The 26,696-nt window shown below is 44.9% G+C and overlaps 1 protein-coding gene across 1 annotated transcript in view; it reads right to left on the reverse strand.

Moving 5' to 3' along the window:
- The window catches only part of DLGAP2 (DLG associated protein 2), an 885,559-nt gene that overhangs the window by 63,771 nt on the left and 795,092 nt on the right, over nt 1-26,696 (reverse strand). Inside the window, exons 7-8 of the mRNA XM_026453900.2 lie at nt 9,669-9,816; nt 5,192-5,411 (exon numbers count right to left, since the gene is read on the reverse strand). Of these exons, the coding sequence (XP_026309685.1) occupies nt 5,192-5,411; nt 9,669-9,816 (368 nt within the window). The remainder of the gene's footprint in view (nt 1-5,191; nt 5,412-9,668; nt 9,817-26,696) is intronic.

Consider the following 26,696-nt stretch of genomic DNA (forward strand, 5'->3'; position numbering starts at 1 on the left):
CTCCGAATTTCAGCCCCGTCTCCTGCTTCGAGTTCTCCAGTGTTCTCCGAATTTCAGCCCCTCTCCTGCTTCGAGTCCTTCAGTGATCTCCGAATTCTGCAAGTGCAGGCACCACAGGCGCAGTGTGGATGTCCCCGTGAGCTCGTGTCCCCAGTCCGTCCTGCCTTCCCGCCTCTCCCTCTGGGCCGGGCGCCCTGCAAATCCCGGGGCTGCGATGCCCAGCGGTTTTTGGGAGGTTTGTCATTACTTCAGGCTGGCACCTCCCTCTACCCAGGTTTCTCCTGCCCAGTCCTGAAGCCTCAGCCCAAGTCTTCCTGCAGGTGGAAGAAGCATCCCTGACGCTGCTGAGGTGCTGGCTTTCCCCTGGGTTTCCAGAGCTGTCCACACACATCTCACAGCACCCAGCAGGTGTGCCATGGCTGACGAGCTCTTCAACTGAAATTGTTTCCAGACTTCAGGCCTTTGGGGCCAACGCTCAGGACGTTAGTGCTTCTGGATTCAGAGCACCTGGTGCCGCAGCCGGCATACAGCAAACGCTTAATAAATGCTTATGACATAAATGTAATTTGATCTTTCCTTTAGAATCTTCACTTGGCATGTAAGATGACTGTTCTTTATTCTAGTTCATTTTTTTACATTTCTAAAACAGAAAGTGATCATGTGTGACTTTTTTCATTCATGAACAAATGACTCTGTTCATGTGTTTACTGAAATGTGGCTTTTCGTCGCCTTTGTGGGATGTGCAGGCTGGTCCTGGCAGTGCATAGCTGGTCCTGACTTGTGGAAAGCTATGACCTAACGCTATGGGTCTGAGAGCCCCGAGCAACAGTTTCTGAGCCTATCTGTACAGCCCTCGCGTCTGAATGACAGATCCAAGGAGAAGACGTGTTTGGGGAATCTTCTGGCTTTCAGATTTTGTGGCTCACAGAACCTCCAGCTGCTCATTTTTCCAGTAAAGAGCTAAATGTCCTTCCCAAAGCCTTTCCCCATATAGCGCATCTTATTTTAACTCCGCAGGGAAGCTAGCTGCAGGGTCTCCTTGCCAGCCCTATGGGGAGGGAGGAGAGGAGGGTGAAGGGCCTGGTCAGAGGTTTCCGGGCCTGGAAAGGCTGCACACCATACACCTGGTCCCCCAGCAAGCACATCTGCAGAGACATCCTGCCCGCGGAGCCAGCCAGAGGCCAGCCAGATCTTTCTCCTCTGGGCTGCACCTCTTCCCTCTGACCTGGGGTGCTGCGTACTCGGCAGCCATCAGCCGGGTTTACCAAGGGGTGCCCATGTGGCCCAACACACTTGAGTATGCCCTGTGGTATTTTATGATATCAAATCACCTTTACTCTATTGGCAAAACATTTTATGAACAGCCCAGCTGACATCCATTTTCAGTTTTTCTTTTAAATTCTCTACTTTTTCAAATTCAAGTTTTAAAACATGTTCAACCATCTTGTCAGGCAAACTTGCATATCAGTTATACAGTAACTCGACGGTACCAGGCCCTGGTACCAGAAGAAGGTTGAGGCAACACGTTTAGTCCATGATGAACATTTCCCCAGGCTCACACGCCTGAAAATCCACTCTTTGTGACAAGATAAAATTAAGTAAAACACTGTCTTTTATTGTAGAAGATTAAAAATGGGAGAATCAAATACGTAAATAAATCATAGTTATTCAAACTGAGGAAGGTCAGCAAAGAAGTAAAATTTTAAAACAGCAACAAAAATCATAGCACTGAAAAATAGTTATTCTGCCTCTTATATTCAAGGTACTGAAATATAGAGATAATTTTTCTCCTCTATGTTGGCAAGTATCTGTCTTGGAAATGAAATTACTATGTACCCTTGAGAGACAAGTTGCTACAGAAATATAAATAATAAAATAAGTCTGGGGCTGTTTCCTCTGCCATGCTTTCCACAGATTTTCCCTTTGTTTTCACGACTTCTAGAATCAGTTGTATCATATGTTGAGAACATTTCTGACCCAGAGAAAAATCATTATAATCTAATTTTACAGCATTTTGCTTCATAATATCAATAATAGTCCCTCCCTAGAAAAATCAGGTGAGATGCGTATTTGGACAAGTAAAGCAATCCGATAAATCATTTCCCAGATGAGAAAGAAACCATGTGTGAAATGAAAGTTAGATGTTTTCAAAACCACTTCATTGAAGGCGAGGACACTAATCAATATGCAGTGGTTTTCATAATGAGAGAAATAGTGGGACGAAGGAACGTGCATGTGCGTGGGTCACTCGCCTCCCAGTGTGTTCTGCTCTTGAGTTCCCTGGCAATTAGATTAAAGGGTCTATCTCAGCTGAATCACCAGCTGCCTTTAAAGGTTGAGGGAAAAAGCAGGTGAACTGGGGTGTCCCCAAACCAACAAACGTCCTCTGGGAACCTCAACCTGTCCATGTTTACAACGATGGTCTAAGACGTATTTTTAAATTCTCAGTACATCTTTGATGCATATATTTAATATTTATTATTATAGGAATATTATACATTTGTATTTCTACAAGGTGAGACAATCTAATAATAACACCAACTTTTACCTTTCGAGCCTGCATAAAGTAATGTGTTTAAACAAATCTTGTTCTTCAAAGTACTCACTTTGGAATGTTTTCAAAAATAACTCTTTGGAATTATTTTCATGAGCTAGTTTTAGAAAGAAAATCATAAAAGAAAATCAATCTGTCAAAATAATCTCCCTCCCCATACACACACACGTGCACACACACACACACACACATACATGGATCGATAAAGGATAGCTACTGAATGTAGTGTTAGTATATCAATTTCCAAGTACTTAAATACAAAAGTCAGAAGTATTTAAGTAGAAAATTTTTAAAATCCACTTGACTCACGGACAGGAAGCTTTGGATCAAATTTGAAGTTCAGCTGTCACAATGATCGAGGCACTTACATCCTGTACATTTTGATAGTTTTCCTCCATAATTTTGTTTTCCCAGATGGGGATTTTTCATTTCTTTGGTATTTTTTCATGATCTTGCTAAATAGACTATATTGCATGTCATCTAAATTTGATTTAGTAAATAAAGATTTAAATATTTAATATACAATACTTGGAGTAGAACGGGAAACAGGAAAGGTTAATGATTAGTCTGTACTTATATTTCTTCACAAGGGTAACTTGTAATCTTACAGCGCTAAGTAATTCCCTCAGTGCTTTTCATTTCTTTCCTCATTTGATTCTCAGATGTCACATAACTCGGACAGTCCCCTGCATCACCTAGAGGAAATTCTGACTCAAAACTAGGCCAAGATACAGTAGAAACTCTGAATGGAATCTTTTTTTTTTTGTAATTTCTTTGGTAGGTGCATTTTTGGAATACAAAGTACACATGGTAAAAATTGTATACATATACATTAAAATTTTAGTCTGAGCTCAGAACTAGTTCTTACCACTGTGAAATCTGTTTTATTTTTATTCTCTCTATAATGACAGTCCTAAAAACAATAAAGTCCTTTCCTATGAGGTAATGATTGTTTCAAAGCATTTCTGAAGACTATGAAAGTGCTTAACTGTTTACTTGCTCCTAAGAGACAGTAAACAAATACTGCTGAATGTATGAGTAATGATCTCTTGGAGTGCTGTTTTTCAATGCAATCATTGTAAATCTCATGACTTCCCTAATTCTAATTTGTTCAATGTTTACATCAGGGCAGAGCATGAGAACTGGCCCAGGATTTCACTGAGGGGCAGGAGTGAGCAGGACAGGCCAAACCAGAGGAAAACAGGAGACTACGCTGGGTGCCCACAGCTACCTGGTGGCGGCACCTGGGGCACGTGTTGTCAGCCTGTGGATATCCCTCGGCGGGTCCTGGGCACCGCTCTCCCTCGCACAGAAAGCCCTGCTGGGAGCCAGAGAGCCAGGATCTGTTGCCTTTCTCCCAAAGCCCCGGCTCAGTGGCGCCAGCGTTGAAGAAACCTCTACCACATAAAAAGCACACCGAGGATCCACAGCTTTCTTTGAAAAATAATCTTTAAACTTATGCAAATAAATTATCCATGGCTACAGCTTCGTTCTGAATACCACAGAAACCAAGAGTCAGAAAAGTTAACAAGCCTAAGGTCTTCCAGCGAGGACATGATGGAAGACAGTTTGAACACAGTTCCTTCCCTTCCATCCACAGACTCTACTATGAAACACTTTCTTCACAAAGTGCGATGATAGCGCCGACTGCAATGTGCAGTTCTGCAAAGTGCAGTCTCCTGGAATTCTTGTTCACTTTAGCATTGAAACAAACCAAGACCTATTCACGGGTGTGATGACACACTCACTCCTGCTGAACTTCTCTTTGCTTCTCTCCTGTTAGGTGTCTGCTGTTCCTAACACGATTTATTATGAACATAGCTCTGTTCTATTTCCCCTCAGAGCTGTCCTTTAAATTCCTAAGACACAGCTGCAGCATTCCAAGCCCTCTGGTATTCAGAACACCTCACGCCCCAACACTATGTTATTTTATAGCTTCTTTCTTAGCCTCTATGTGCAGCGCCTTGAGCTTTTATTGCTTGCTGCATTTTATGGGTTTCTCCAGGCCATGTATATTCATCGTGTTATAGAAATAATAACATATTAGGCAGTAAAATATTAGGCAGTGATATTTAGGTTGGGTGGTAAATTTTCAAAGGGGTGGGTATGGTTTTCCATGAGAACTAAAGGAAATAGACTGAGTCTCCAGAGCTCTAAGATGATTAGTGCAACTGCATTATTGATGTACCTGCTTAGCGGCGGCGAGTCGTGTTTACAGATCTGTTTACTGAGCAAGAGACCGGCTGCACATCGCTACGGGGGAGCCTGGGCGTCACCACTCATCAGCCGAAGTCTCACTGAAATCCATTATACTTTGATATTTAAAACTTAATCACCTTCCAAATGTTAGCACTTCCCTTGTTTCCCTCCTCTCTGAAACTTTATACTAGTTACACTTGATTATTTTAAGGAAACTTGATAATTAGTAGATTTCGTTGTAAGAAAAAGAAAGGTTATCTACAAGAGACAAAACACCCTTGCAAATGCGATGGTGTAACGAACACAATTAGGAAATGTTACTAAATGTCAGGAGAGTACATTGTGCCTGTGGTGCGGCCTGCTCCTGGCTCCTTCTAGGAGGAAGACAGGCAAGCCCCTAGAGGCCCCGCTGAAAGGCTGAAAACGGCGTTCCCTTACCTGCTGTTGACCTGATGGTGGAGGTGATGTCAGAGGGTGTCATCATGGGAATACATTCGTCATCTTGGGAGTAGCCGGCTTGAATGGCTCGAAGGTAGCTGTGACTCCTTGTTCGGAAACATCCCGGGAGGTCGAGGGCATCCATGGCCTGAGATTCGACTTCACTGAAGACGGACTCGCACACGGACTCGAACTGCCCATTGATCTCTGCCTCGCTCACCTGCAATCAGCAACAGCACATGTGATGCCCCGGCCCTCCAGGGTCACCATTACATTACAGAAAAGCCAGGAGACAGCACTCATTCCCGGGCTCCCTTTCACTGCCTCGTATTTCAGCCCAGTTCACCTGAAGTCAGCATGGACAACGGCTGAGCTTGGGGAAGAGATCACTGGGTTATCCCTTACAAAACACTTAGGCAAACAGCCAGTTCCAAATGTTGATGAAATTCTGGGAGACCACAAGGCGAACCTTCAAGGTAAGGTTGACAGTTTTTACGAAGTTTAAGAGAGAGAGAGGACTTTTAAAAGATTAGCAAAGTACCTGGTACAAAGTAACTGTTTAGAATCCATTTCTTCCTTCCCTTTCCCGCATGGCTGCCCCACCTTTCCAAGCTACTAATGGTATGATGGCTCCGGGCACTGAGGCCGTGTAAGGGAAAGCCTATTCAGTGCGTACACTGCTCAGTTCTTTTTCAGAATACGGAGTCTGCTTCCACCCATTGCCATGGCAACTCATCACAAATGTGGCTTCTAAACTCATCTCCTTCTCACCATTACGGCAACAATCTTGAGTCCAGATGAGAAATAAATGGCTGTACTGGTGTTTTCGTCCACATGAAATGTGCTACTTTACCTAAATTCCAGGCTTTTTTATTCTTCCTTAGCTTAGGATATTAGTATACTCACTTCATTTTCCTTCCTTCCTCCCTCCCTCCTCTCTTTTTCTTTCTCTCCTCACCCCCTCCCATTCAGATTATTTCTCTTCTTGTTTCTCCTGAGGATGTGTGAGAGCTCAAAGCACCAACAACTTTCTGAACTCCCTGGATTATGTTGGCAGATAATTTTAAAAACATACTGTTTTAAACACCAGATTTGTTCTCTTCCTTTACTTGTCAGCAGAGTAAAATGCAAAGTCAAAGAATCAGGTTCTCCCTCTAGTAGTTGTGTTGTTGAACACAACACGACACTCGGTGCCGTCTTCAAGTTCAGACCTGTGGACTTCTCTGCTTTCACCCTGAGGTGATCTACGTGCTGGAAGGATGGCCTCTTTCCTCGTGAGCCTAAGTCAGCACTGACCCTGGACAGGCAGAGGGTGAGCAAAGGACAGCGAAGCCTGAAGCCACCCTGCAGGGAAGACAGGCCCACGCCGGGCTGCAGAAAGAGCTGGCACAACACCAGTGGGGTGGCCTTTTTGAGAAAGGTCTGAGGATTCCTGATGCTGGACAGAGACAGACAAACCCAGGCAGGTACAACCAGGACACAGCTGGCAGGACGGCCTCAGGAACCCAGCAAAGTGCTCAGAAACACGCACATTGGCTTGGAAACGGGATGTTTTTCTGGACCATAAATTTCTTCCAATCTAAGTTTTCATGTACGTAGAATTTTATGGAAAAGACTTAGATTGTGTCATTCCTGTCAAAGATCTATAGTAGACAGTGTGAGAAGGTCAGAATCTATGTGAGGCCCTAGTACGCCTCAGTGGACACCCTTCTCCAAGCCCAGCCCCGGGCCCAGCTGCCCTCGCTCCTAAAGAAGAGACACCGTTAACCTGGTGCGTGCATTTCACAAACAGAAGCTGGCATCTCAGCAAGGACCCGTGGCTATGCTTCCAGCTACAAAGCCTTTCAATAAGGTTCCAGACATGAAGGTGACTCCTCCTCCCCAAAACAAATAAAAAGTGGTTGAGGAGCATCTCAAGTTGGTCCAGCAGGGAATTAAAATGATCCGTTCACCCAGACCTCCTGCCGAGACACTCAGGACACCGGGACCTCTGGCCAAGACTCTTGGAACACAAACTGCAGGAAACCCAAGCAGAGTCCAGCAACTGAGGTTCCAATGAGGAAATGGCATGGACATAAGTGCCTCTCACAAGACTTCAGTTAGATTGTAAATTCCCTTTTTGTGCTTGAGAAAAAATTGAGTGTTAAAAATGAAGGGCAAACTTTTAACCAACTTTGGTTTGTCACCAAATTCACATCTCCCCAGAGCCCCGAAGTGTTAGTGATTCCAGATGCCCCACCCTTGACCACGGGAACTGTCCCCCCTCCTTCCAGAATTGTTCGGTCTCATGGCCTAGGGCTGGACAATCAATTAGTGGAAGTTTATTTCTGGGTGTGATACAGTCTCAGCTACTACTAGCGTTCCAGGATTATTTTAAATAACACTATTTTTTTTTTGAGAATTCAGAACTGAGTTCAATTTAAAGTAATGCCATAGAACTCTGCATAGGAATGACTTAGAATTCTAAATTTCAAAGTCGTTAAATAAACCCCCAAGCACCCAACTTGTCTGCTTAACCATTGTTTCCAATGTCAATCCTCTCAGAAAAAGATGTGAGAAAATGTTATTTTTACTGACTTATTTTTGTAGATACCATCTTGGGTTCATCAAAAGCAAGATGAAGAGGGAACTAGTATATTTAGCTTACGTTTACCCCCAAAAATGACGACGAGTCGCAGAGAGCCTCTGAAAGCTTCATAAAAGTCTTTAAAGAGGTGTGAGATCCATTTAATTGAAACTTGTTTGTGGAAAGCATTAGAGACGAACGTTCATACCTCAGATGGGATAACTTTGCACTTCTGTTTAAACCTTTTGTTGGGTTACATCTGATTTTTAAAGCTGTATTTTGGTAAACCAGGTTATAGCAACTGAAACGGAAGGTGACAGGCTTTAAAAGAAAAGTCTGCTTTATCCTCATCTCTGTGTAGGGAGAAAGTTGTTAAAACGTATCACTGACTTTCAGTTACTCTGTTCAGTTAATTAGTGTCTCCCAAAATCATCTCGGACTTTATGCTGAAACAGAATGTTTCCTCCATTATTAAAATAATTACAGTGATCTAATTGCTGAGGGTCAGTTGATGTTATTGTTTGCAAGGGGCTGGAGGGCCCACCATTCCCATTTGCCCAGGACTTGAGTGCAGGGCTAGGGCTGGTCTTTCCTTGTCACTGGGAAAAAGAGTCAATGCAATTCCTGCCGCAGATGAGAACTTAATCCCATTTCTGGAAGGAAAGAAGTAACTGGGTAGACAAAAGAGGCGGTAGCCTTCTCGAGTTGTGGACTAGGAAAAACCTTAATAGTTCAGTGGAAAAAGTTCCGAGTACAACTTTCTGATGAGAAAAAAATCTGCGAAATGAATAGACTCTACCTCATGAGGAATTTAAAGTCTGTGGCAAAAGAAAAGACTCGTGCTTACTGAGCCCCAGGGATGCTTCCAAGAGCTCACAGCACGGTCTGCAGCCAGGGGGCTTTCGTGCCCAGAATCATACACTATTACTTACTGTTATCATGGTAATAATAAGCACTATCGTTTTTGAGTACTCAGTGTATACCGAACTCTTTACCTAATAACATCCAAAATTGACTGAGTACTTATTTTGTCAGGCTGTGAACAGCGTCATGGGAGGGCACGGAAAGCCCAGGCTAATCCCTACTCCAGAGGAAGTCGGAGAAAATGTTCGGTCAGCTCAGGCTCTTAGTCCCTACTCCACACGAAGAGAAAATGTTGGGTATGCAAACTCAAGGTCAACTCAAGCCCTGTTTTCAGAGGCATTTAAATGAGTAAGCAATGTGTGTAATTAAAAGGATAAAATTTCGATTCTTCTTTACCATATAATATAGGATGATTAGACTGAAGGACACCTGCCCATTTTGTCACCGTGCGTTCTCAGGCCTGTCCACCACAGGTCAGGGAGCAGGGGGGCCTCCCTTTCACAGCCCCCGTGGCTCAGGGACCTGATTTTAATACCACCCCTCGCATGGTGCCCAGGGACCCTTCTCCAGGCCACTGAGCCTGTCCTGAAACCAGCCCTGCCTGGGAGTGGGCCCGACCTGCAGGACTCTGTGAGTGACACCAGGCCCTCCTCTCACAGGGCTTTCTGAGGCACAATTCAGAGGACACAGCTGAAAGCCGTGCTGCCAGAGCCTTTCCCTAGCCCCCTTTTACTGGAAAAAGAGCCTGGGAAGAAGGAAGACAGCCTGTGCTTTATCAGCAAGAGAGGCCAGGATGACCAGCCTTCCAGTCATTGCTTCCTCAGAAAAAATCATTGCAAAATGACACGGGGTTACACATGTCGAAAAGAATAGTAAGTCCGTGAGTCTTTGATCGGTCAGAGCTAATTCCAGGCGGAACCCCCTGCGGCGTGGCCTTGCGCAAGCACTGCTGACGGGAGGGCAGTGCCGCTGCCGCCTGCGCACGGGGCCTCTGTGCCAGCCTGGCTTGGGAGACTGGACCCCAGGAGAAGGGCGAAGGGACCCGACCTGGCTCACGCAGCTGGCCTGGCTAAGGGTGCTGACGGCCCTCATGTAGCTCTGGTTCCGGGAGCGGAATTTCGGGGAGTTGTAGTTCGCAGCGGGGTCCAGGCTGTGGCCCACAGGCACGTCGCTTGCAGCTTGCAGGTAGCTTTGGCTACAGGAAAGAAGAAAGGAGAAAAGGCATTCTGTGAGTACCTACCGCAGGGCAGAGATGGGACCGACCGTCCAACCCACCGAGAGGCCAGCATCACATTTCCAGCGGAATGTCTGTGTCTTTTGATGGGTAACTTTGCCTTATGCAAATATTCTGAGATTCACATTTACGATTGTGAATTTCATCAAAAGTAATAGGGGAGGCTATTTACAAAATTGCCTTTGAAACCTGAGATTTTATGGCCAGGCAGTGAAATTAAGATCATTCCATATATTTTTTTTAAAAGTGCTGAAAGCACTAGTAACTCTTACAGCATAATAGCAAACTCAGCTCCTGAATTTACGCCAAAAAACTGAGAGTTTCATAAAAATTATTAGCTCTCTGGCAACTTTACGTATTTAAAAAATAACAGAAAAAATACAAGGCTCACTTTCAGTTTTAACTTATGCAAAGCTGTCCAGGTTATGCAATATCAGCAAATATAATAGGAGCAGGCTGAGTGAAATCCATTTTATCATCATAATGGTCATTTACTTCCAAACTCCCTTAAAATAAATCAGCGTTCTCTGGTCTTCCTTCTTGCCATTTTGTGAAATGTTAAAAGCATGGAAGAACCCTGCGAGTGTTTGGCAGATCAAAGGTCTGGCTTAGCTTAAATTTCTGTCTAACTGGACCACTTTCAAGTTTTATTAACAATCTTTCCACAATGCAGTAAAATTCATTTCATTTTATCAAAAGCTGTAGAAATGTGGACAGAAATGACTAATTATTCTTCTTGCCTGTTTTGGATCATAATAGGAACATTAAATATCAGTGCATAAGCAGGTACATAAAAATGTATACAGATGTTGAGTAGATGATTCTGACTCCAGAGTTGGCCATTAAAGCACAAACTTTCTTTTCAAAGTAAACACTTGGTGCAGTTTTTCTCTGATTTACTTCAGTCTTTAAAAATGGAATATCAGAGAAAAAAACTGGACTCCATGAATTCTTATTAAGTGAAGCTTATTCATTATAGATTTAAAGTCATTCTTTCTGCTAAACATTTTTGCTTTAAAAGAAAATGTATAACATATTCCAACTCCTACCTATCTTCCCCTCCTTGACTTAGACCAAAAAAAGGAAAGAGAGAGAGAGAGAGAGAACGAAGGAAGAAAGGAAGGGAGAGAGAGAGAGAGAAAAAGCAAAGGGAGAAAATTAGTTTTGAGCCAATTCTAAATTCACTATGTATGAAGCACATGGTCTTCGTGTCGACGCCCGCCAACTCCCGCTGCACCTGGGCAGTGAGATGGGCAGCTCTGCTGCAGATATGGGGACCTGCACCAGCACCAGCAGGGGCCCTGTCCCCTCCCCTCCTCTGTGGATCCCCCAGATCGCCTGCCAGTGAACACAAGGTGAACAAACACGGACCCCTGACCTTGGCTGTCACCACCCTGAGTGCACAGGTTCCACAGAGTGGCAATATGTCAACAGTATCCTGAGATATGGCTGCAAGTGTGAGGCTCAGGTTGATGGATGCGTGGACTCATTCTGCAAGAGACCACCGCTGGCTTCCTTTGAATGTGTCCACGTGCTTGTGTGTGTTTAATACAGGGTCATGTGCAGGGGATGGAGCCCCGAGCTATGGAGCCCAAGCTGTGTGGCCTCAGGTGGATGCCAAGAGCCCTGACTGAGGCTCTTAACTTGATTCACCTTTGTCTTTGCAGAAACATAAACTTCTTGCATTTCTGCTCTCCTTCTGTGCTTCCTTGAGATTGCTGGTTTCGTAACCTGCATTTCTACCAGTCAGCACTTTCTACCAATTACCAATTTTCTTCCAATACAACAGCCGTCCCTTCTGATTAATACCACCATTTTGCATTTTAACATTCTCAAATTGAGGCTGCCTTCTAGACTGAGAAAACCTAAAAGAAGGATTCTCACCTCTGGATCTGTTGTCTAAACAGCACATGGTACGCGAACGAAGGGATCACTTCGAGCCACAGCTCATCACTCTGGCGGTGGCTGCTGGATGGCCCTCACAGGTGGATCAAGGCACTTTGTGAGTCTATGTTTCAAATACGTATTCTCTCAATGATTCTCTTTATTTCAAAATGGGGTGTGACACGTAAATGTTGCCACTGAAGACAGCTAATAATTTTTTTTAAAAACATGGACTCACAATAGCTAACCTTTTCTAGGCACGATTATGCCAGAGATGCTAATAAGTGTTTTTGCATTGTCCTAACACAGTTAATTTTTACATTAGTCCTATCAACCAGGCCTCTTCCCAACCCTCCTCCTATGAATGCAGCATCAGATGCGCACTGTTGCCAGGTCACCATGCACTGGTCGCACTGGTCACACTGGTGCCAGGTCACATGCACTGGTCACACTGGTGCCAGGTCACCAAGCACTGGTCACACTGGTGCCAGGTCACCATGCACAGGTCACACTGGTGCCAGGTCACCACGCACTGGTGCCAGGTCAAGCACTCAGGCTTGGGCGGGGTGGGGGCAGTGCTCCCTTCTGAGTCCAGGCGGCCTGACTCTGGAATTCATGCTCTAAAATCCCAAGGTCACAGCTGCTGAGTCACAGGACTACAGAGCCCAAAAGATCCCATCCTTTGACACAGACATTTTGAAAAGTTAAAAAATAACAAACAAAACCTCAGCCTCATTTGGCTTAAGAGGCTTTTTAAAAAATATTATAATGGCTTAGCATTTTATCATACAGAGTCCCAGAAGGCTGGGTTCCTCACAGTCACAGATCAAAACTCAAGAACTAGGAGCGGGGGCACCGATCAAGATGGGGGGATGCACCCTCCCGTGGTCCTGCCACGTGACACACGGTGACGCCCCCAGCACTGCTTGCTCCACAAAACCCGCCTGGCGCTTCCCCCTGAAAATCCCCCTTGGACATCCCGGGACATTTTGAAGTTGACTTTCAGCCCCTTTGGTTCTCTCTCCAAGTGGTAATTCCTACAGCATCCCAGGTGCCAGAAACGGAAACATATTTTGCTGTATACACTTAGTAGCTCAGAAATTTTTTTAAAAATAGTGAAAAGTTTTCCAGAATAACACAGAAATGTTTTTGTTCTAGTTGTGCCTTTCAGATGTCGTTCCCCTTAGCTTGTCATCCACACACAGGTGAGAGGGCAAGCCGTGCAGGTGAATCCACAATCCCCAGAGAACTGCAGGATTCCTGGTGTTCAATCTTGTTCTCACCATGTGCGAACAGTTCCAGAGCTGCTTGCTGAATCCTGGCTCAAAACCTCTTCTGTGACTTAGGTCACTATGAGAAAAAATGTACCTAACAAAGCGTACCCCTGAAAGGGCCTCTGACCCCAGCTGTTTAGATCTATCTAAACATGCTTGAAAATACACAGCATAAACCATCTCCTTTGTTACCTTGGAAAGCAGTAAGGATTCTATGTAGGTTGTGCTAAGGAGACATTTAAGAATTTTTTTTCCCCATACTAAATGCGTTCATTTGAAATACAGAGAGCATCTTCTCATTTCTATAAATGGGATCTGACAGGAGAAGCTCCCAAATATAAGAAGTGTTTCTTTCACTGCACTCAACGGAAAATGGAGCACGCTAAACAGTGCTAGTGAAAGACATTCGTGTGCACACGCGTGTGTGTGCTGTGTGTGCACATGTGTGTAGTATTCCACCTGCAAAAAGGAAATTCTTAGACCATCTTTCAGTACACATTTCAAATAATATCATAGTGAATGACTGGATTTCAGAAAATGGCTTCTTTCCCGATTATTTCCACATTCAGGGTAAAAAGTGTTCTTGAGCTTTCTGTGCCCTTGCAGGAGATGAAGGCATGCTTGTTCCCTAATTGCACATTTTTGGGGGAAAACCACATTTGCATCTCACTGTTGGTGCCCACATCTGGGCTGCCCCACGGTTACCCCGACAACCCATCTCTGGGCTCTTGACTGCAGAGGCTTGGAAATGCCACACCCTTGCTTGGACGCCCTCCTGGTGCTGACAGTGCCTCCGAGGTGTGACCCCGCTCCAGCTGGTGAGTCCATGGAGCATCTGCTCAGTGGCTTCTGAGCAGAGTCCATCATTCTCCATGCTGACGACTGCTCTTCCCAGAGCCCGTGGCAGGTGGGGCTGCAGTGGCTGACTCAGGGCCAGCTGTGAGAGCCAGCATGCTCTGATGCATGATGCTGGCCTGGGTCCCAATGGGGCTGACCCCAACCCAGTGTGGACAACCTCCTCTGGCTCTCCTCTGCCCTGGTCCTAGTGCAGCTGACCCCGACTCAGCTGGACCAACCTCCTCTGCCCTGGTCCCAGTGCAGCTGACCTCGACCCAGCTGGACCAACCTCCTCTGCCCTGGTCCCAGTGCAGCTGACCCCGACCCAGCGAGGACAACCTCCTCTGGCTCTCGTCCTTTGCTATACTCGTCCTTTGCTATAACCAGGGCTGGGCAGGTTTGCAAGGATGTGCCACCAAAGGCTTCCCAAACAGAACACAAGGAGAAGGCATCTCAGTAAGGTGCACCTACCACGTAAGTCTGGGTGCTTGGAAGTGCAAGAAAGGCCTTCCACAAGATAGCAAGAGTAGCACTTGTTGACAGTGTGTTGGGGACAAAGACTGGAACATAGAGATTTTTAATGCAAAATGCTAAAAGGAAATCTAGAGCGTGCGCCAGCTTGGAGGCAGGGAGTGAGCACTGTTTGTCTGGAGAGCAGAGGGTGAGCGGGGAAAGGCATTCTGGGAGAGAAGTTTGTGGAAGCAGAGGGGGAAACTGAGGGACACCCCAAAGAGCTTGATGTTTATGTCACAGGCAAAAGAAAAGTACTGCAAGTTCTTGATCAGGGACTTGTGGGCTGGGAGCTCAGGAAGGTCCCTGTGCCTGGGGCTTGGAGGATGAGGAGCCTGAATGCAGGAAGTGGTACCCTGGACACAGACCCTGAGAGGCTCCGCGCAGACCTGAGCTGGGGTGGTTTCCCATGAGACACCAAAGGGCTTGGACTTTAGGGACACTGAGCCCACAGGAATGAGGAATGTGTTAGAGCTGAGATGATTCCAAGGCACATAGACTTCCCAACAAAGGCAAGATCTATGCCAGGAAGAAAAACAGGTTTTGGAGGCTGGACCTAAGTTTGATCTGGACCTGCTGATTCTAAGGCACTTCCAAGAAGTCTGTGAAAGAACAGAGCAAACGAGACGGTCAGGGCTGTGAACCTCTGAGTGCTTCAGATGTGAAGTGTGGAAGATGTCGGGCTGTGAGGGTCATGCAGCAGAATGGTGGAGGAGGCCTCCCGGGTGAGGCGGGGCCACAAAGGGAATCCAGGAGGAAAGTGAGAGGGTCGTGGGGCAGGGGAGGCTCCTGGGCACCTGCGGGGCAGGAGGAGTCCGGCCGCGGATCAGACGCTGAGAAATCAAGTGGAATGAGATGGGGAAAGACTGTTGGATGGAGCAACCTGGGGTCATTTTCGAAAAAGACGGTTTCAGTGGATCTGGGTGCAGAAATGAGATTGCAGACGTTAAAGGAAGAAAATGCAAGCACGAGTGGAACTTCTGAACAATTCGTCAGGAAAGAGCAGTGAGGACAGGCAATTTGAGAAAGGCTGTGAGTTTTCTTGGATGGGAGGATGAGACAACATGAACACTGATTTTTAGAAGGTGAAGATAAGACACCATGGGAAAGACACTCAGAGAGGCTGGACTGGGGTCACTTTTCCTGTCTGCAGGACATGCTAGGCTGAGGCCAAGGGCGTGCTCGGCCGTGAAATGTGCTGTACAGGTCGGAAGTAACATGGCGCACAGATGGCAGTTTGCATGCACAGGGGAGCACGCGTGTTGATGCCTGACAGCCCACGTTCGGATCCTGGCTTAGCCACTTGCCAACGGTGTCATTTGGACAAATCTCTTAATCTAAGCAACATACAATGAGGACGGGAGTCACAGGACATAACTCATGGAGTTCTGTGAATATTAGGCAAGAATGTAGCATGTAATACAAATATAATACATAGTAAGCACTTAGTTAATATTAACACGTACTATGTTTGTTTAATTTGTCTTTGAGAGACCTGTATTGTGACTCCAGATATTGGCATTTGGTAGATGTCTCAGAAAGAACTGGTCTGAACATTTCAACTGTTTATTTTTTATTTTTGGAAAAGAACAAGGTAAACTCACCAAAAGGAAAATTATTTTTCTTTCTTACATAGAAATGAAACAGAAAAATAAATACCCTTTAAATTTTATTAATTGAGAGAACACTGATAGACAGTGAAAGGCACAGGTAGGACTCAGTGAGTTTTGACAGATGTTGACTATCTGTGGCCTCCACCCCATGTCCTCGCGGGCATTTTGGATTGTCATCTTTTAAATTTAGGCCATTCTAATGAAATTGAAGTGCTATCCCATTAAAGTTTTAACTTTCACCGACTGGATGACTAATTCTTATTGGACATTTGTGTGTCTTCTTTTGCAAAGTAACCTTTCGGCTTTATGCCCACTTTTGTGGGGTTGTCTTTATGTTCTTGTTTTGTAGGAGTTCTTTATATATTCCGCATTCAAGCCCTTTGTCAGACAGATATTTCCCTGATTCTATAGCTTGCCTTTCCATTTTCTTAATTGTGCCTTTTAATGAACAGAATTTAAAGATTTTGATGGCTAGAGTCTCTATTCTGTCACATGGATCTATTGTGTCTATTTGAGTAGTTCTTAATCTGGGGCGATTGTGCCCTCAAGGGACATCTGGTGGTGTCTGGAGATATTTTGGGTTTGCCACAACTTAGAGGAGGGTGCTACTCGTGTCTGCTGGACAGAGGTTGGAGACGCTGCCAAAAGTTCCTGCGGTGCACAGAGAGCCCCCAATGAGAGAGGATTGTCTGGCCCCAAATATCAAGAGTGTTGAAGGTGCACAGAGTCCCCAATGAGATAAAATTGTCCGGACCCAAATATCAAGAGTGTTGAAGGTGCAGAGAGTCCCCAATGAGATAAAATTGTCCGGCCCCAAATATCAAGAGTGCTGAGGTTGAGAGACCCTTTTCTATTCTTACATGCATATCACACTGTCCCAATTAGATGTAACACAAGTCTTGAAATCAGATTGCATGAGTCCTCCGACTGTGTTCTTTTTTATCGAGGTTGTTTCGACCCTTCTAGGTTCTTCGTATTTTCACACATTTTAGAATCTTCTTGTCAGTTTCTCTAAAAACGGAGGTTGCTTGAATCACATTGTTCTCCTGAGGTCGCACCGAGTCCATATCTCAGTCTAGGGAGATTTCACATCTTCACATCACTGAGACTTCCAATGCATCACAGTCTAGCTCTCGATTTATTCAGATGGTCTCTCTTAGAGCACCACAATTCTACAGCGCTGTGGAGATGTTTAAAACTAATCGCATTTTCCAATTATTCATCACGGGTCTACAGAAATGCAATGGATTTCTACCCATTTTATTCACGTCCTAGCCTTGACGAATGGCGTGATCTGTTCCAGGATTTGATTTGTAGTTTCCTTAGGTTTTCTATGTAAACAATCATGTGATCTAAGAATAAACCTGGAATATAAACATGGAAGGAGCTTCTTCCTTTTAAACTTTGTGCCTTTTCTCCTCTTGTTTGCTTTGTGTCTGGTGAGGACCTCCATTAAAATGCTAAGTAGAGGAGCTGAGAGTGGGCATCCTTATGTTTTATCTCATCTTAGGGAGGGAGTTAAATGTTGCACCCTTAATGCTGACATTTTTTCCCCAGGGTTAGAATTGTAGCCTTTTACTTACTTATTCTACTTACTTTAATACACTTATTATAATGACTGAGTTGAAGTCTACTGTTTTACTGTTGTTTTCCATATGTCCTATTCATATGTTTGTTCCTCTGGTTTCTTTTGCTTTCTTTTGGGTTAATCAAATATTTTTAATATTGAGCTTTAGCTCTTATTGGCTGTACGGCATAGCATTAGTATTTGAGTGTTGCTCTAGAGGTGTGCTGTCCATTAAGGTAGATAATGGGAGCGAATTAGACTGAAGAGCTTCTGCACAGCAAAAGAAACCATTGACAGAGTAAACAGAAAACCTACAAAATGGGAGAAAATATTTGCAAACTATGCATCCAACAAAGGTCTAATATCCAGCATCTATAAGGAACTTAAACAAATTTGCCAGCAAAAAACAAAGTGGGCAAAGAACATGAACAGACACTTTTCAAACGAAGATATACATGTGACGAACAAGCACATGAAAAAATGCTCAACATCACAAACCATTAAAGAAATGCAAATCAAAACCCCAATAAGATAGTATCTCACACCTGTCAGGATGGCTATTACTAAAAAGTGGAAAAACAACAGATGCTGTGAGGCTGTGAAGAAAAGAGAATGCTCATACACTGCTGGTGGGAGCATACATTAGTTCCACCATTGTGGAATGCAGAGTGGCAAATCCTCAAAGAACTAAAAACACAACTACCATTTGACCCAGCAATCCCATTATTGTGTATACACCCAAAGGAACAGAACTCATTCTACCATTAAGACACATGCACATTCATTGCAGCACTATTCACTATAGCAAAAACATGGAACCAACCTAAATGCCCATCAGTGGTAGACTGGATAAAGGAAATGTGGTACATGTACACCATGGAATACTATGCAGCCAGAAAAAAGAATGAGATCATGTTTTTTGCAGCAACATGGATGGAGCTGGAGGTCATTATCCTTAGCAAACTAACACAGGAACAGAAAACCAAATACTACATGTTTTCCCTCATAAGTGGGAGCTAAATGATGAGAACACATGGACACAGAGAGGAGAACAACACACTGGGGCCTCCTGGAGGGTAGGAAGAGGGAGAGGATCAGAAAAAATACCTATGAGGTACAACGCTTATTACCTGGATGATGAAATAATCTGTACACCAAACCCACATGACATGAATTTACCTAAATTACAAATCTGAGCCTGCACCCCTGAAACTAATGAAAGATAAAAAGGATGGTAGCCATATGTGGATACATGGATTTAAGTTAAAAATACATTCCTTAGCTTTTATTTATTTGAAAAGTCTTTTTTTGCTCTCATTTTTTAAAAGGTATTTTTGCTGGGTATACTATTCTGAATCGATAGACATTTTTGATCACTTTAAAGACATGATTCCACTGTCTTCTGGCTCCCATTGCTTCTGACAATAAGTCAGTCATAATTTTCTAATTATTCCTGTGTGTTCAGATTTGACCCCTTCCTCAGTTGTTTTGTAGATTTATCTCTGTCTGATTTTCCACAGTTTAGCTATTTTGTGACTAGGTATGATATTTTTCTATTTATCCTTTTAGAGTTCACTCAGCATTTTGGGTCTATGGATTCTTTTAAACCAAATTTGTAAAATATTTGGCCATTGTTTCTTCAAAAACTTTTGCCAAATTCTCCCACTTTTCTCCCTGGTTCTCTAATTATATGTGTGTCCCTTCACTTCTTCTTATTACACATATTACTGAGGCTCTGTTCTTTTTTTTTAATATCTTACCTCTACTTTCTTCATATTTGACAATATCTGCTGGTTTATTTTCAAATTACTAAGCTTTTATCCTGCTCTCTCAATCCACTCTTAAACCCATCCCATAAATTTTTCATTTCAGACATTGTGGTTTTCTGTTTTTGAAAATTCAATTTGGTTCTTTCTCATGGCTTTCATTTCTCCATCTAGTCATGCATTAAGACCTTCTTTTCCTTTAAGATCTTTAATCTTGTAATAGCCATTTTTATATCATTCATAAGACCTTACAATGGCTGCTTTAAAGATCTTTCCAGGGAATTGTAACATTTTTATATCATTCGTAAGACCTTACAATGGCTGCTTTAAAGATGTTTCTGGTGAATTCAAACATTGAGGTCTTCTCAGGCTTTGTTTTGAGCACATCAAGTTTTTCCTCACCTGTGGGTTTCACGTTACTACAACTTTGGCCTCTTTTTGGCATAAAGGACACAACTGGAGGAGACCCTGGCACCTCTCCCTACCCCAGTGTGTGCTAGTTTTGGTTGCTGCCAGTCCTCCTGAGCTTTGGGTGTTTGGCTCATGTGTTGCTGGGGCGGGCCTGGGGAGGCTGCAGATGGTTTACCTGGCCCATGCACTTGGTGGGCTTCAGCCTCCAGAGTGGCCTTCACCATCGGTGGTCAGCAGCTGGACACTAAACTCTTTGAGTGGTCCCCAAGTGTTAATAGACTTTGGGGTTCTTCTCTGTGGCTCCACCCCTTCTGTGCTGACCCCCACCTCTTCTGGCAGCCCCAAATCCCATCCTGTAACAGACACATCTAAGGAGACTGCGGCTGTCTGCTCCAGTTCCTACTGCCCTCCCGCGGTGGGTAGCGAGGGGGATCAGAGGGAGCTCACAGGACCGTGGTCAGCCCTGAGTGAGTGCAGTGCCTTTCCTTTAAAATGTGAATAGTCTCCACTTCCTGCCCAACTCTGCTTTCAAACAGGAGGCATGTGTGTGCATGTGCGTGTGTGTGCATGTGTGTGCGTGCGTGTGTGTGCATGTGTATGTGGGTTCCATAGTTCATGTCTGTCTTCTGTGTGAGCGTTTGTTCAATATAAGCTACTATCCCAGAGCCAGAACTCCTCCTCATTACATTAAAAAAATCGTGTCACCAGGGTGAGCATCTGTCTGTCCTCGGTTTGGCCAACCTGCATATTAGTTCTGCTGCTTTGGTGGTTGGTTTGGGGAGCCCAGCACTGTAGAGGCAGAGGCTGCACCACCAGGGGCCTCTGCCTGGGAGGTCTCCTTTCCCAGACTCCCCGGAGCTTGTGTGGGCACAAGGCTCTCCAGTAAGACGTGTTTTCTCCACACTTGGAGGTGATGCTGGCAACACAAAGTGGGGTCCAAGCTGTTGATGGCAGCCGTGGCAGCGGCCACCTCCAGTCCGCCAGGTGTCTGTGGTCACATTCCAACTTTGGCACCCCCGTCCTGCCTGTGGTACCAGCAGCACTGACTGAGGTCTCTGCCAATGCGGCTGGTGATTCCGTGTTCACTGAGGCAGTTCTGAGGTGAGATTCCCCCTCTGGCTGCAGAGGCCCCCCAGCTGCTCTCTTGCCCGACTGCAAATGCTCAGGAGACCCCAGCTCTGTGCCATCCGTTTTTTTTATTTCTTGCCTATGAAGAGTTGATTTCTCCATCTGCTGAAGGTACTGGTGGGGTTTGTGAAGGACCCCTGAGAGTATGTGATGACCCGCCATGTCCCCTAGGCTACAAGGACTCAGCCACCGCTGAAGCCAGGGCATATACTTGCAGTGAACCAGCCTCCCCCACCTGGCTCTGCCAAAGGCCCCCCGAGGTCCATGTTCATGGAAAACACGGATGAGTCTGAGGCCTGTCAGGTCACACGTTGCAAAGCCTGGCCTTATCGTTGATATCTGTACTGGGAGGTATTGTACTGGAATAGTTTGAATTTGTACTGGTTGATATTTGTACTGGGAATAGTTGACGGAACTAGAATGGAAGGTAGCAATTTAATCCTTTGGCATTCAACATTTTTGAGGCTTATTTTTAAAAAATTCAATTTGCTAATCTTTCTCTATGATTTGTTTTTCCAAAAAGAATACAGAGGAGGCCAATGTGAGTGAACTGAACACGCAGGGTTGACATGAATTCGGAAGAATGGAGACCCACATCTGTCCGAACCAGGGCAGAACGGGTTCTCGGAAAAGGGCATTCACTGCTGCTGTTAAAATACTCTTCTAATATATGTTAATGTAGAAAATGAGTTACGCATCTATCAAATACTTCCTGGGCATCATTTATGAAGGCATCGCCTTTGTCTTCATGGAGCTGGCTGCGCAGCGTAGAAATTGCAGTTGAAGTCACTTTTCTAAAGGATATATTTACAGATGCCTGATGTCGATCTAAAAATCTTTCTCAAATTGCCTGATGTCGATCTAAAAATGCCTGATGTCGATCTAAAAATATTTCTCAAAAATTTCTCAAAAATTTTTCTCAAATTGCTTTATATTTCCACTGTGAAATGTATTTCTAAGAAAAGATAGCAATATTGTGCTAAGGAGTATACATTAGATTCCCTCTGAGAAAGGACAGTGACTTAAACATCAGAAAAGATATGATGAGCATTACGGAAATCCTCCAGTCATTTGTCCTCCAGGATATTGGTGTCAGTATATCCATACTGATGAACATACAAGTTTTAAGACAGATGAAAAATCTGCTCTTGCTAGAAAATTGTGTCTCTATAAATCTTTAGAGATTAAAGAACATAAATCAGATTTTTAAAAATGAGGGAGAATTTTTATATAAACATGTATATGAAAACACGTAATACAATAATATAAATCCCAGCACTTTGGGAGGCCAAGACGGGCAGATCACAGGGTCAGGAGATTGAGACCATCCTGGCTAACACGGTGCACAGTGAAACCCCATCTCTACTAAAAAATACAAAAAACTAGCCGGGCGAGGTGGCAGGCGCCTGTAGTCCCAGCTAATCGGGAGGCTGAGGCAGGAGAATGGCGTAAACCTGGGAGGCGGAGCTTGCAGTGAGCTGAGATCTGGCCACTGCACCCCAGCCTGGGCGACAGAGCGAGACTCCATCTCAAAAAAAAAAAAAAAAAAACAACAACAAAACCCAATAATATAATGTTACATATGCAACTCATTTATTTATATTATTTAATATTATATGTAATATAGCCACTTTGAAAAACAGTCTGGGAGTTCCTCAAAAGGTTGAACATTGAGTTATCAAGGACCCAGCAACTCCATTCCTTGGTATATGCCCAGGAGAAATGAAAACGTGTGTCCACATAAAAACTCATACAAGAGGCCGGGTGCGGTGGCTCACACTTGCAATCCCAGCACTTTGGGAGGCTGAGGCAGGTGGATCTCTTGAGCTTAGGAGTTTGAGACCAGACTGGGCAACATGGTGAACCCCCATCTCCACCAAAAATACAAAAACTTAGCTGGGTGTGGTGGCGTGCATCTGTAGTCCCAGCTACTTGGGGGCACTGAGAAGGGAGGATTGCCTGAGCTCAGGAGGCGGAGGTTGTAGCGAGCTGAGATAGCGCCACTGTACTCCAGCCTGGGCAACAGAGTGAGACTTCATCTCAGAAAACAAAAAGAAGAATGATCACAGCAGAGTTATTCATAATAGCCCCCAAAAGGAAACAACCTGAGTATACATCCATGATGGACAGGTGGTCCATCATAAATAAATAAACTGTGGTCTATCCATACAATAGAATACGGTTCCATCATGGGTAAATAAACTGTGGTCTATCCATACAATGGAATATGGTTCCATCATAAAAATAATTGCAGTTCTGACACATGCTGCAATGCGTATCAACCTTGAAAACATTATGCTAGAAGCCAGACACAAAGATCCAATATTGTGGGGTTCCATGGCTATGACAGGGAGAATACAGATTAGCGGTTGCCAGGGGTTGGAGGAGTTAGGGGAAGCGGGGACTGACGGTACAGGATTTCTTTTCGGTGTGAGGTGAACGTTCTAAAATGGATTGCAGTGATGTTCGCACAACTCCATATATAAACCAAGGACCACTGAATTGTACTTCAAGTGGATGAATTGTATGGTACTTCAATCGTATCTCAATAAAGGATGAAAACAAAATATGAAGAGCACTCTATTTAGCTTTGCATCATCTGTAACTTGAAATGAACTGTATGTTCAGAATGTAGACTTGAAACAAACTTTCAAAAACAAACCACCGGTACCTTCAGTTCGTCTTCTCTCTGGGGCTTCAAGGGAGGACAGTGAGGGAGCTCTGAGGCAGCAGAGTTAACAATAACTCATTTTCCACAAATACTTTCATTCTTCACCTCTCATTTGGTGCTGGTTATGATTCTCTGCAGAAGGTATTATAATTAACCTTGCTTTAACAAGAGGAGAAAGTCTTCACTTAGAGGTGACAGGTTCTACAGCACAAGCTCGAGCTGAGATTTGAGCCTGAAGGCCTTCCGATTCCAAATTTGGCATGTGTTGCTTTTGTGGCATATTGTAAACATTTGCCATGGATTATTACAACTATATGATAAACTAATAATTCAGATAAACATGGAAACGAGTCAACAATTTAATTCCAGAGTGGGGAGCTGCAGGCTTCGGTTCTCTGCCCTTCATGGATGCTGTGGGCTTGGACAGTTAGCAAGGGCTGTGTGCTCCGTTTTCTCCCTTATAACAGGGAACATAACATCAGCAGAGACATGGGTTTGCTGAAGGGGACAACCGTTGAAAGGAGCAGGGCATAAAAGTCTTAGACTGCTAATTGAAAAGATTTCATCCTAAAGAGGCACTTAGGCCCACAAGAATGTAGCATGTTTCTAAAGCTCATGGCTAAGTAGAGGCCGCTCTCACTAGAGCCCCAGATTCTCACATTCACGAGAGATTCTTGTGATCATCTGCTTCCTTCAAGTCGCGAACAGAAAACGTCAGGGGAATACGGAGACTGCTTTGCTTCTCAAGCATCTCAAGGCACACGCTCTGAGAGCCCTGCTGTATTCACCTGAGTGGCGAAGGAAGTACAAAACAAGTATGTAACCATCTTCGGCTGAAATCGGTCCACTCCCCTGAGCAGCAGGGAGCTGTGTCCAGAGCACAGGAGTGGAGGCTAGGAGGTCTGGGTCTGGGTCTTGCATTCAGTTCCGTCATCCTCGCTGCATGAACCTGCCCTGAGTGGCAGAGGGCTGTGTCCAGAGCACAGGAGTGGAGGCCAGGAGGTCTGGGTCTGAGGCTTGCGTTCAGTTCTGTCTGTCCTCACTGTGTGAACCTGGGTAAGTCACGGATGCTGTTTGCCCAGTTTCCTCTTTTGACAATGGAAGCAATGATGGTGTCTGACCTGCATCATCAGGGGCCGATGAAGTCAGGTGAGCCGATGGCACCGAGGCTGGCTGTAGGGTGGTGCGCCCTGCCTGGCTTCTGGAACTGTTGTTGCTTCTAACAACAAAACGACTGCACTATCTTTATCCTGTTACATCACAACTGCTCCACACAGGACGCCAAACATTGGACCTTTTCTGCAGCAGCTCCTGGCAGATGCTAAGCGCAGCAATTCTAACCCCCGGCCTATCACAGAGAAGCTGTGATTCTACCTGTGGTATCTTCATTATTATTTACATCTAAGCCATTTATGTTTGAGTTTTTTTTTTTAAACAAGTACATTGCTTTTTTCTTTATAAATAGTTTTCACTGTCATCAGTTTACATTTAAAGGCTGGTGTTGGAGCAACAAGCAAACATTCATTGGATGGTTTTGAAATCCCAGTTGGATCACAGCCTCCTGTGTGCTTGTATGTGATGTAGATTCCTGGATCACAGTCTCCTGCCTGCTTGCATGTAATGTAGGTTCTTGGATCACAGTCACCTCCATGTTTGTATGTGATGTAGATTCCTGCATCACAGTCTCCTGCATGCTTGCGTGTAATGTAGGTTCCTGGATCACAATCTCCTGCGTGGCTGTATGTAATGTAGATTCCTGGATCACGGTCTCCTGCGTGGTTGTATGTGATGTAGATTCCTGGATCACAGTCTTCTTGTCTGTATGTGATGTTGATTCCTGGATTGTGTGTGATGTTGATTCCTGGATCACATTACCAGAGATGAAATTTAGAAGGGTGGGGTCAGCCCCAAATCCTCATTTTAAATAAACATTTGAGGTGATTCCATTCCTGATGGTCTATGGGCCAGGCCACACTATGAGAAGCATGTATCTATTTGGATGGAGGGACAGGGTGCCCCGCTGAGGTGCTGTTCAGAGAATCTGAATTTTTGTCCATTTCATCTGCAAATCATAATGAACACCCCAGTGAAGCATCTCTCCCTGGTGCTGGGAGACAAGATTCATATTTACATTTTCAGCAAACTCCAGTGCATTTGCAGCAAGGTCCCTGCTCCCCCAGTTACCCAGCAACGTTTCCAGGAAAATGATTTCTGAATCCATGTCAATACCGGCCGTATGTGAACAGGGTCTGCAGTGTCCACAAAGTGAAGAAGGGTCCTTCATCTTTGTAGCTGTTCACTTAAGTGTCTGTAAGTACATGTTCTGTCCCAGCTATGTCTTGAGCATCAGAATGGGAATGTGTAGCTGCAGCTTGAATGACTTGAGGTGCAGACGGTGGCTGGGGTGTGTGGGGAGGTGGCGGGAGAAGCCGCAGGACTCAGAAAACACCTCGCGTGAAGGCAACTTGAGTTTAATAATTTGCATGGAATCTCACCAAATATTAAGTGGTCAAATACGGAATAGCAGTCTCCTGCCAGGAGGATGTGTGGGGAGGACGATGCAGTCAGGTTTAGAAGCCTGCGGATCCCTCCTCAGCCCCAGTTCCGTAGGCAAATAATCCCCAAAACGGAAATACTAACTGTTCCAGCTACTATGAAATGGATACTGGGCCCATCACAGTGTGGAGGAGACACCGGGGGCAAAGTCTCTGCTCTCGTGCTAGAGTGAAGAGGTTTGACCACACACGAGCAAAGCAATGCCTAAGAACGATGCCATTGCCTTCCCTGCACAACCTAACAGAACGAAGGCCCCGCCTCTCACCTTGACCAACGTGTGCAGAACTAAGACCCCACCTCCCAACCTAATCAACTTCTGTGGAACTGAAACCCAACCTCCCATCACAATCAAGCTCTGCAGAACTGAGATGCAGCCTCTGCCCTAACCAAGTTCTGCAGAACTGAGACCCAGCCTCCTCTCTAGCCAGCCTCTGCAGGACTAAGACCCAGCCTCCACCCTAACCAGCCTCTACAGAACTGAGACCCAGCCTCCACCCTAACCAGCTTCTGCAGAACTGAGACCCAGCCTCCACTCTAACCAGCCTCTGCAGAACTGAGACCCAGCCTCCTCTCTAAACAGCCTCTGCAGAACTGAGACCCAGCCTCCACCCTAACCAGCTTCTG

The sequence above is a fragment of the Piliocolobus tephrosceles genome, chromosome 7, assembly GCF_002776525.5.
Source record: "Piliocolobus tephrosceles isolate RC106 chromosome 7, ASM277652v3, whole genome shotgun sequence".
NCBI lineage: Eukaryota > Metazoa > Chordata > Mammalia > Primates > Cercopithecidae > Piliocolobus > Piliocolobus tephrosceles.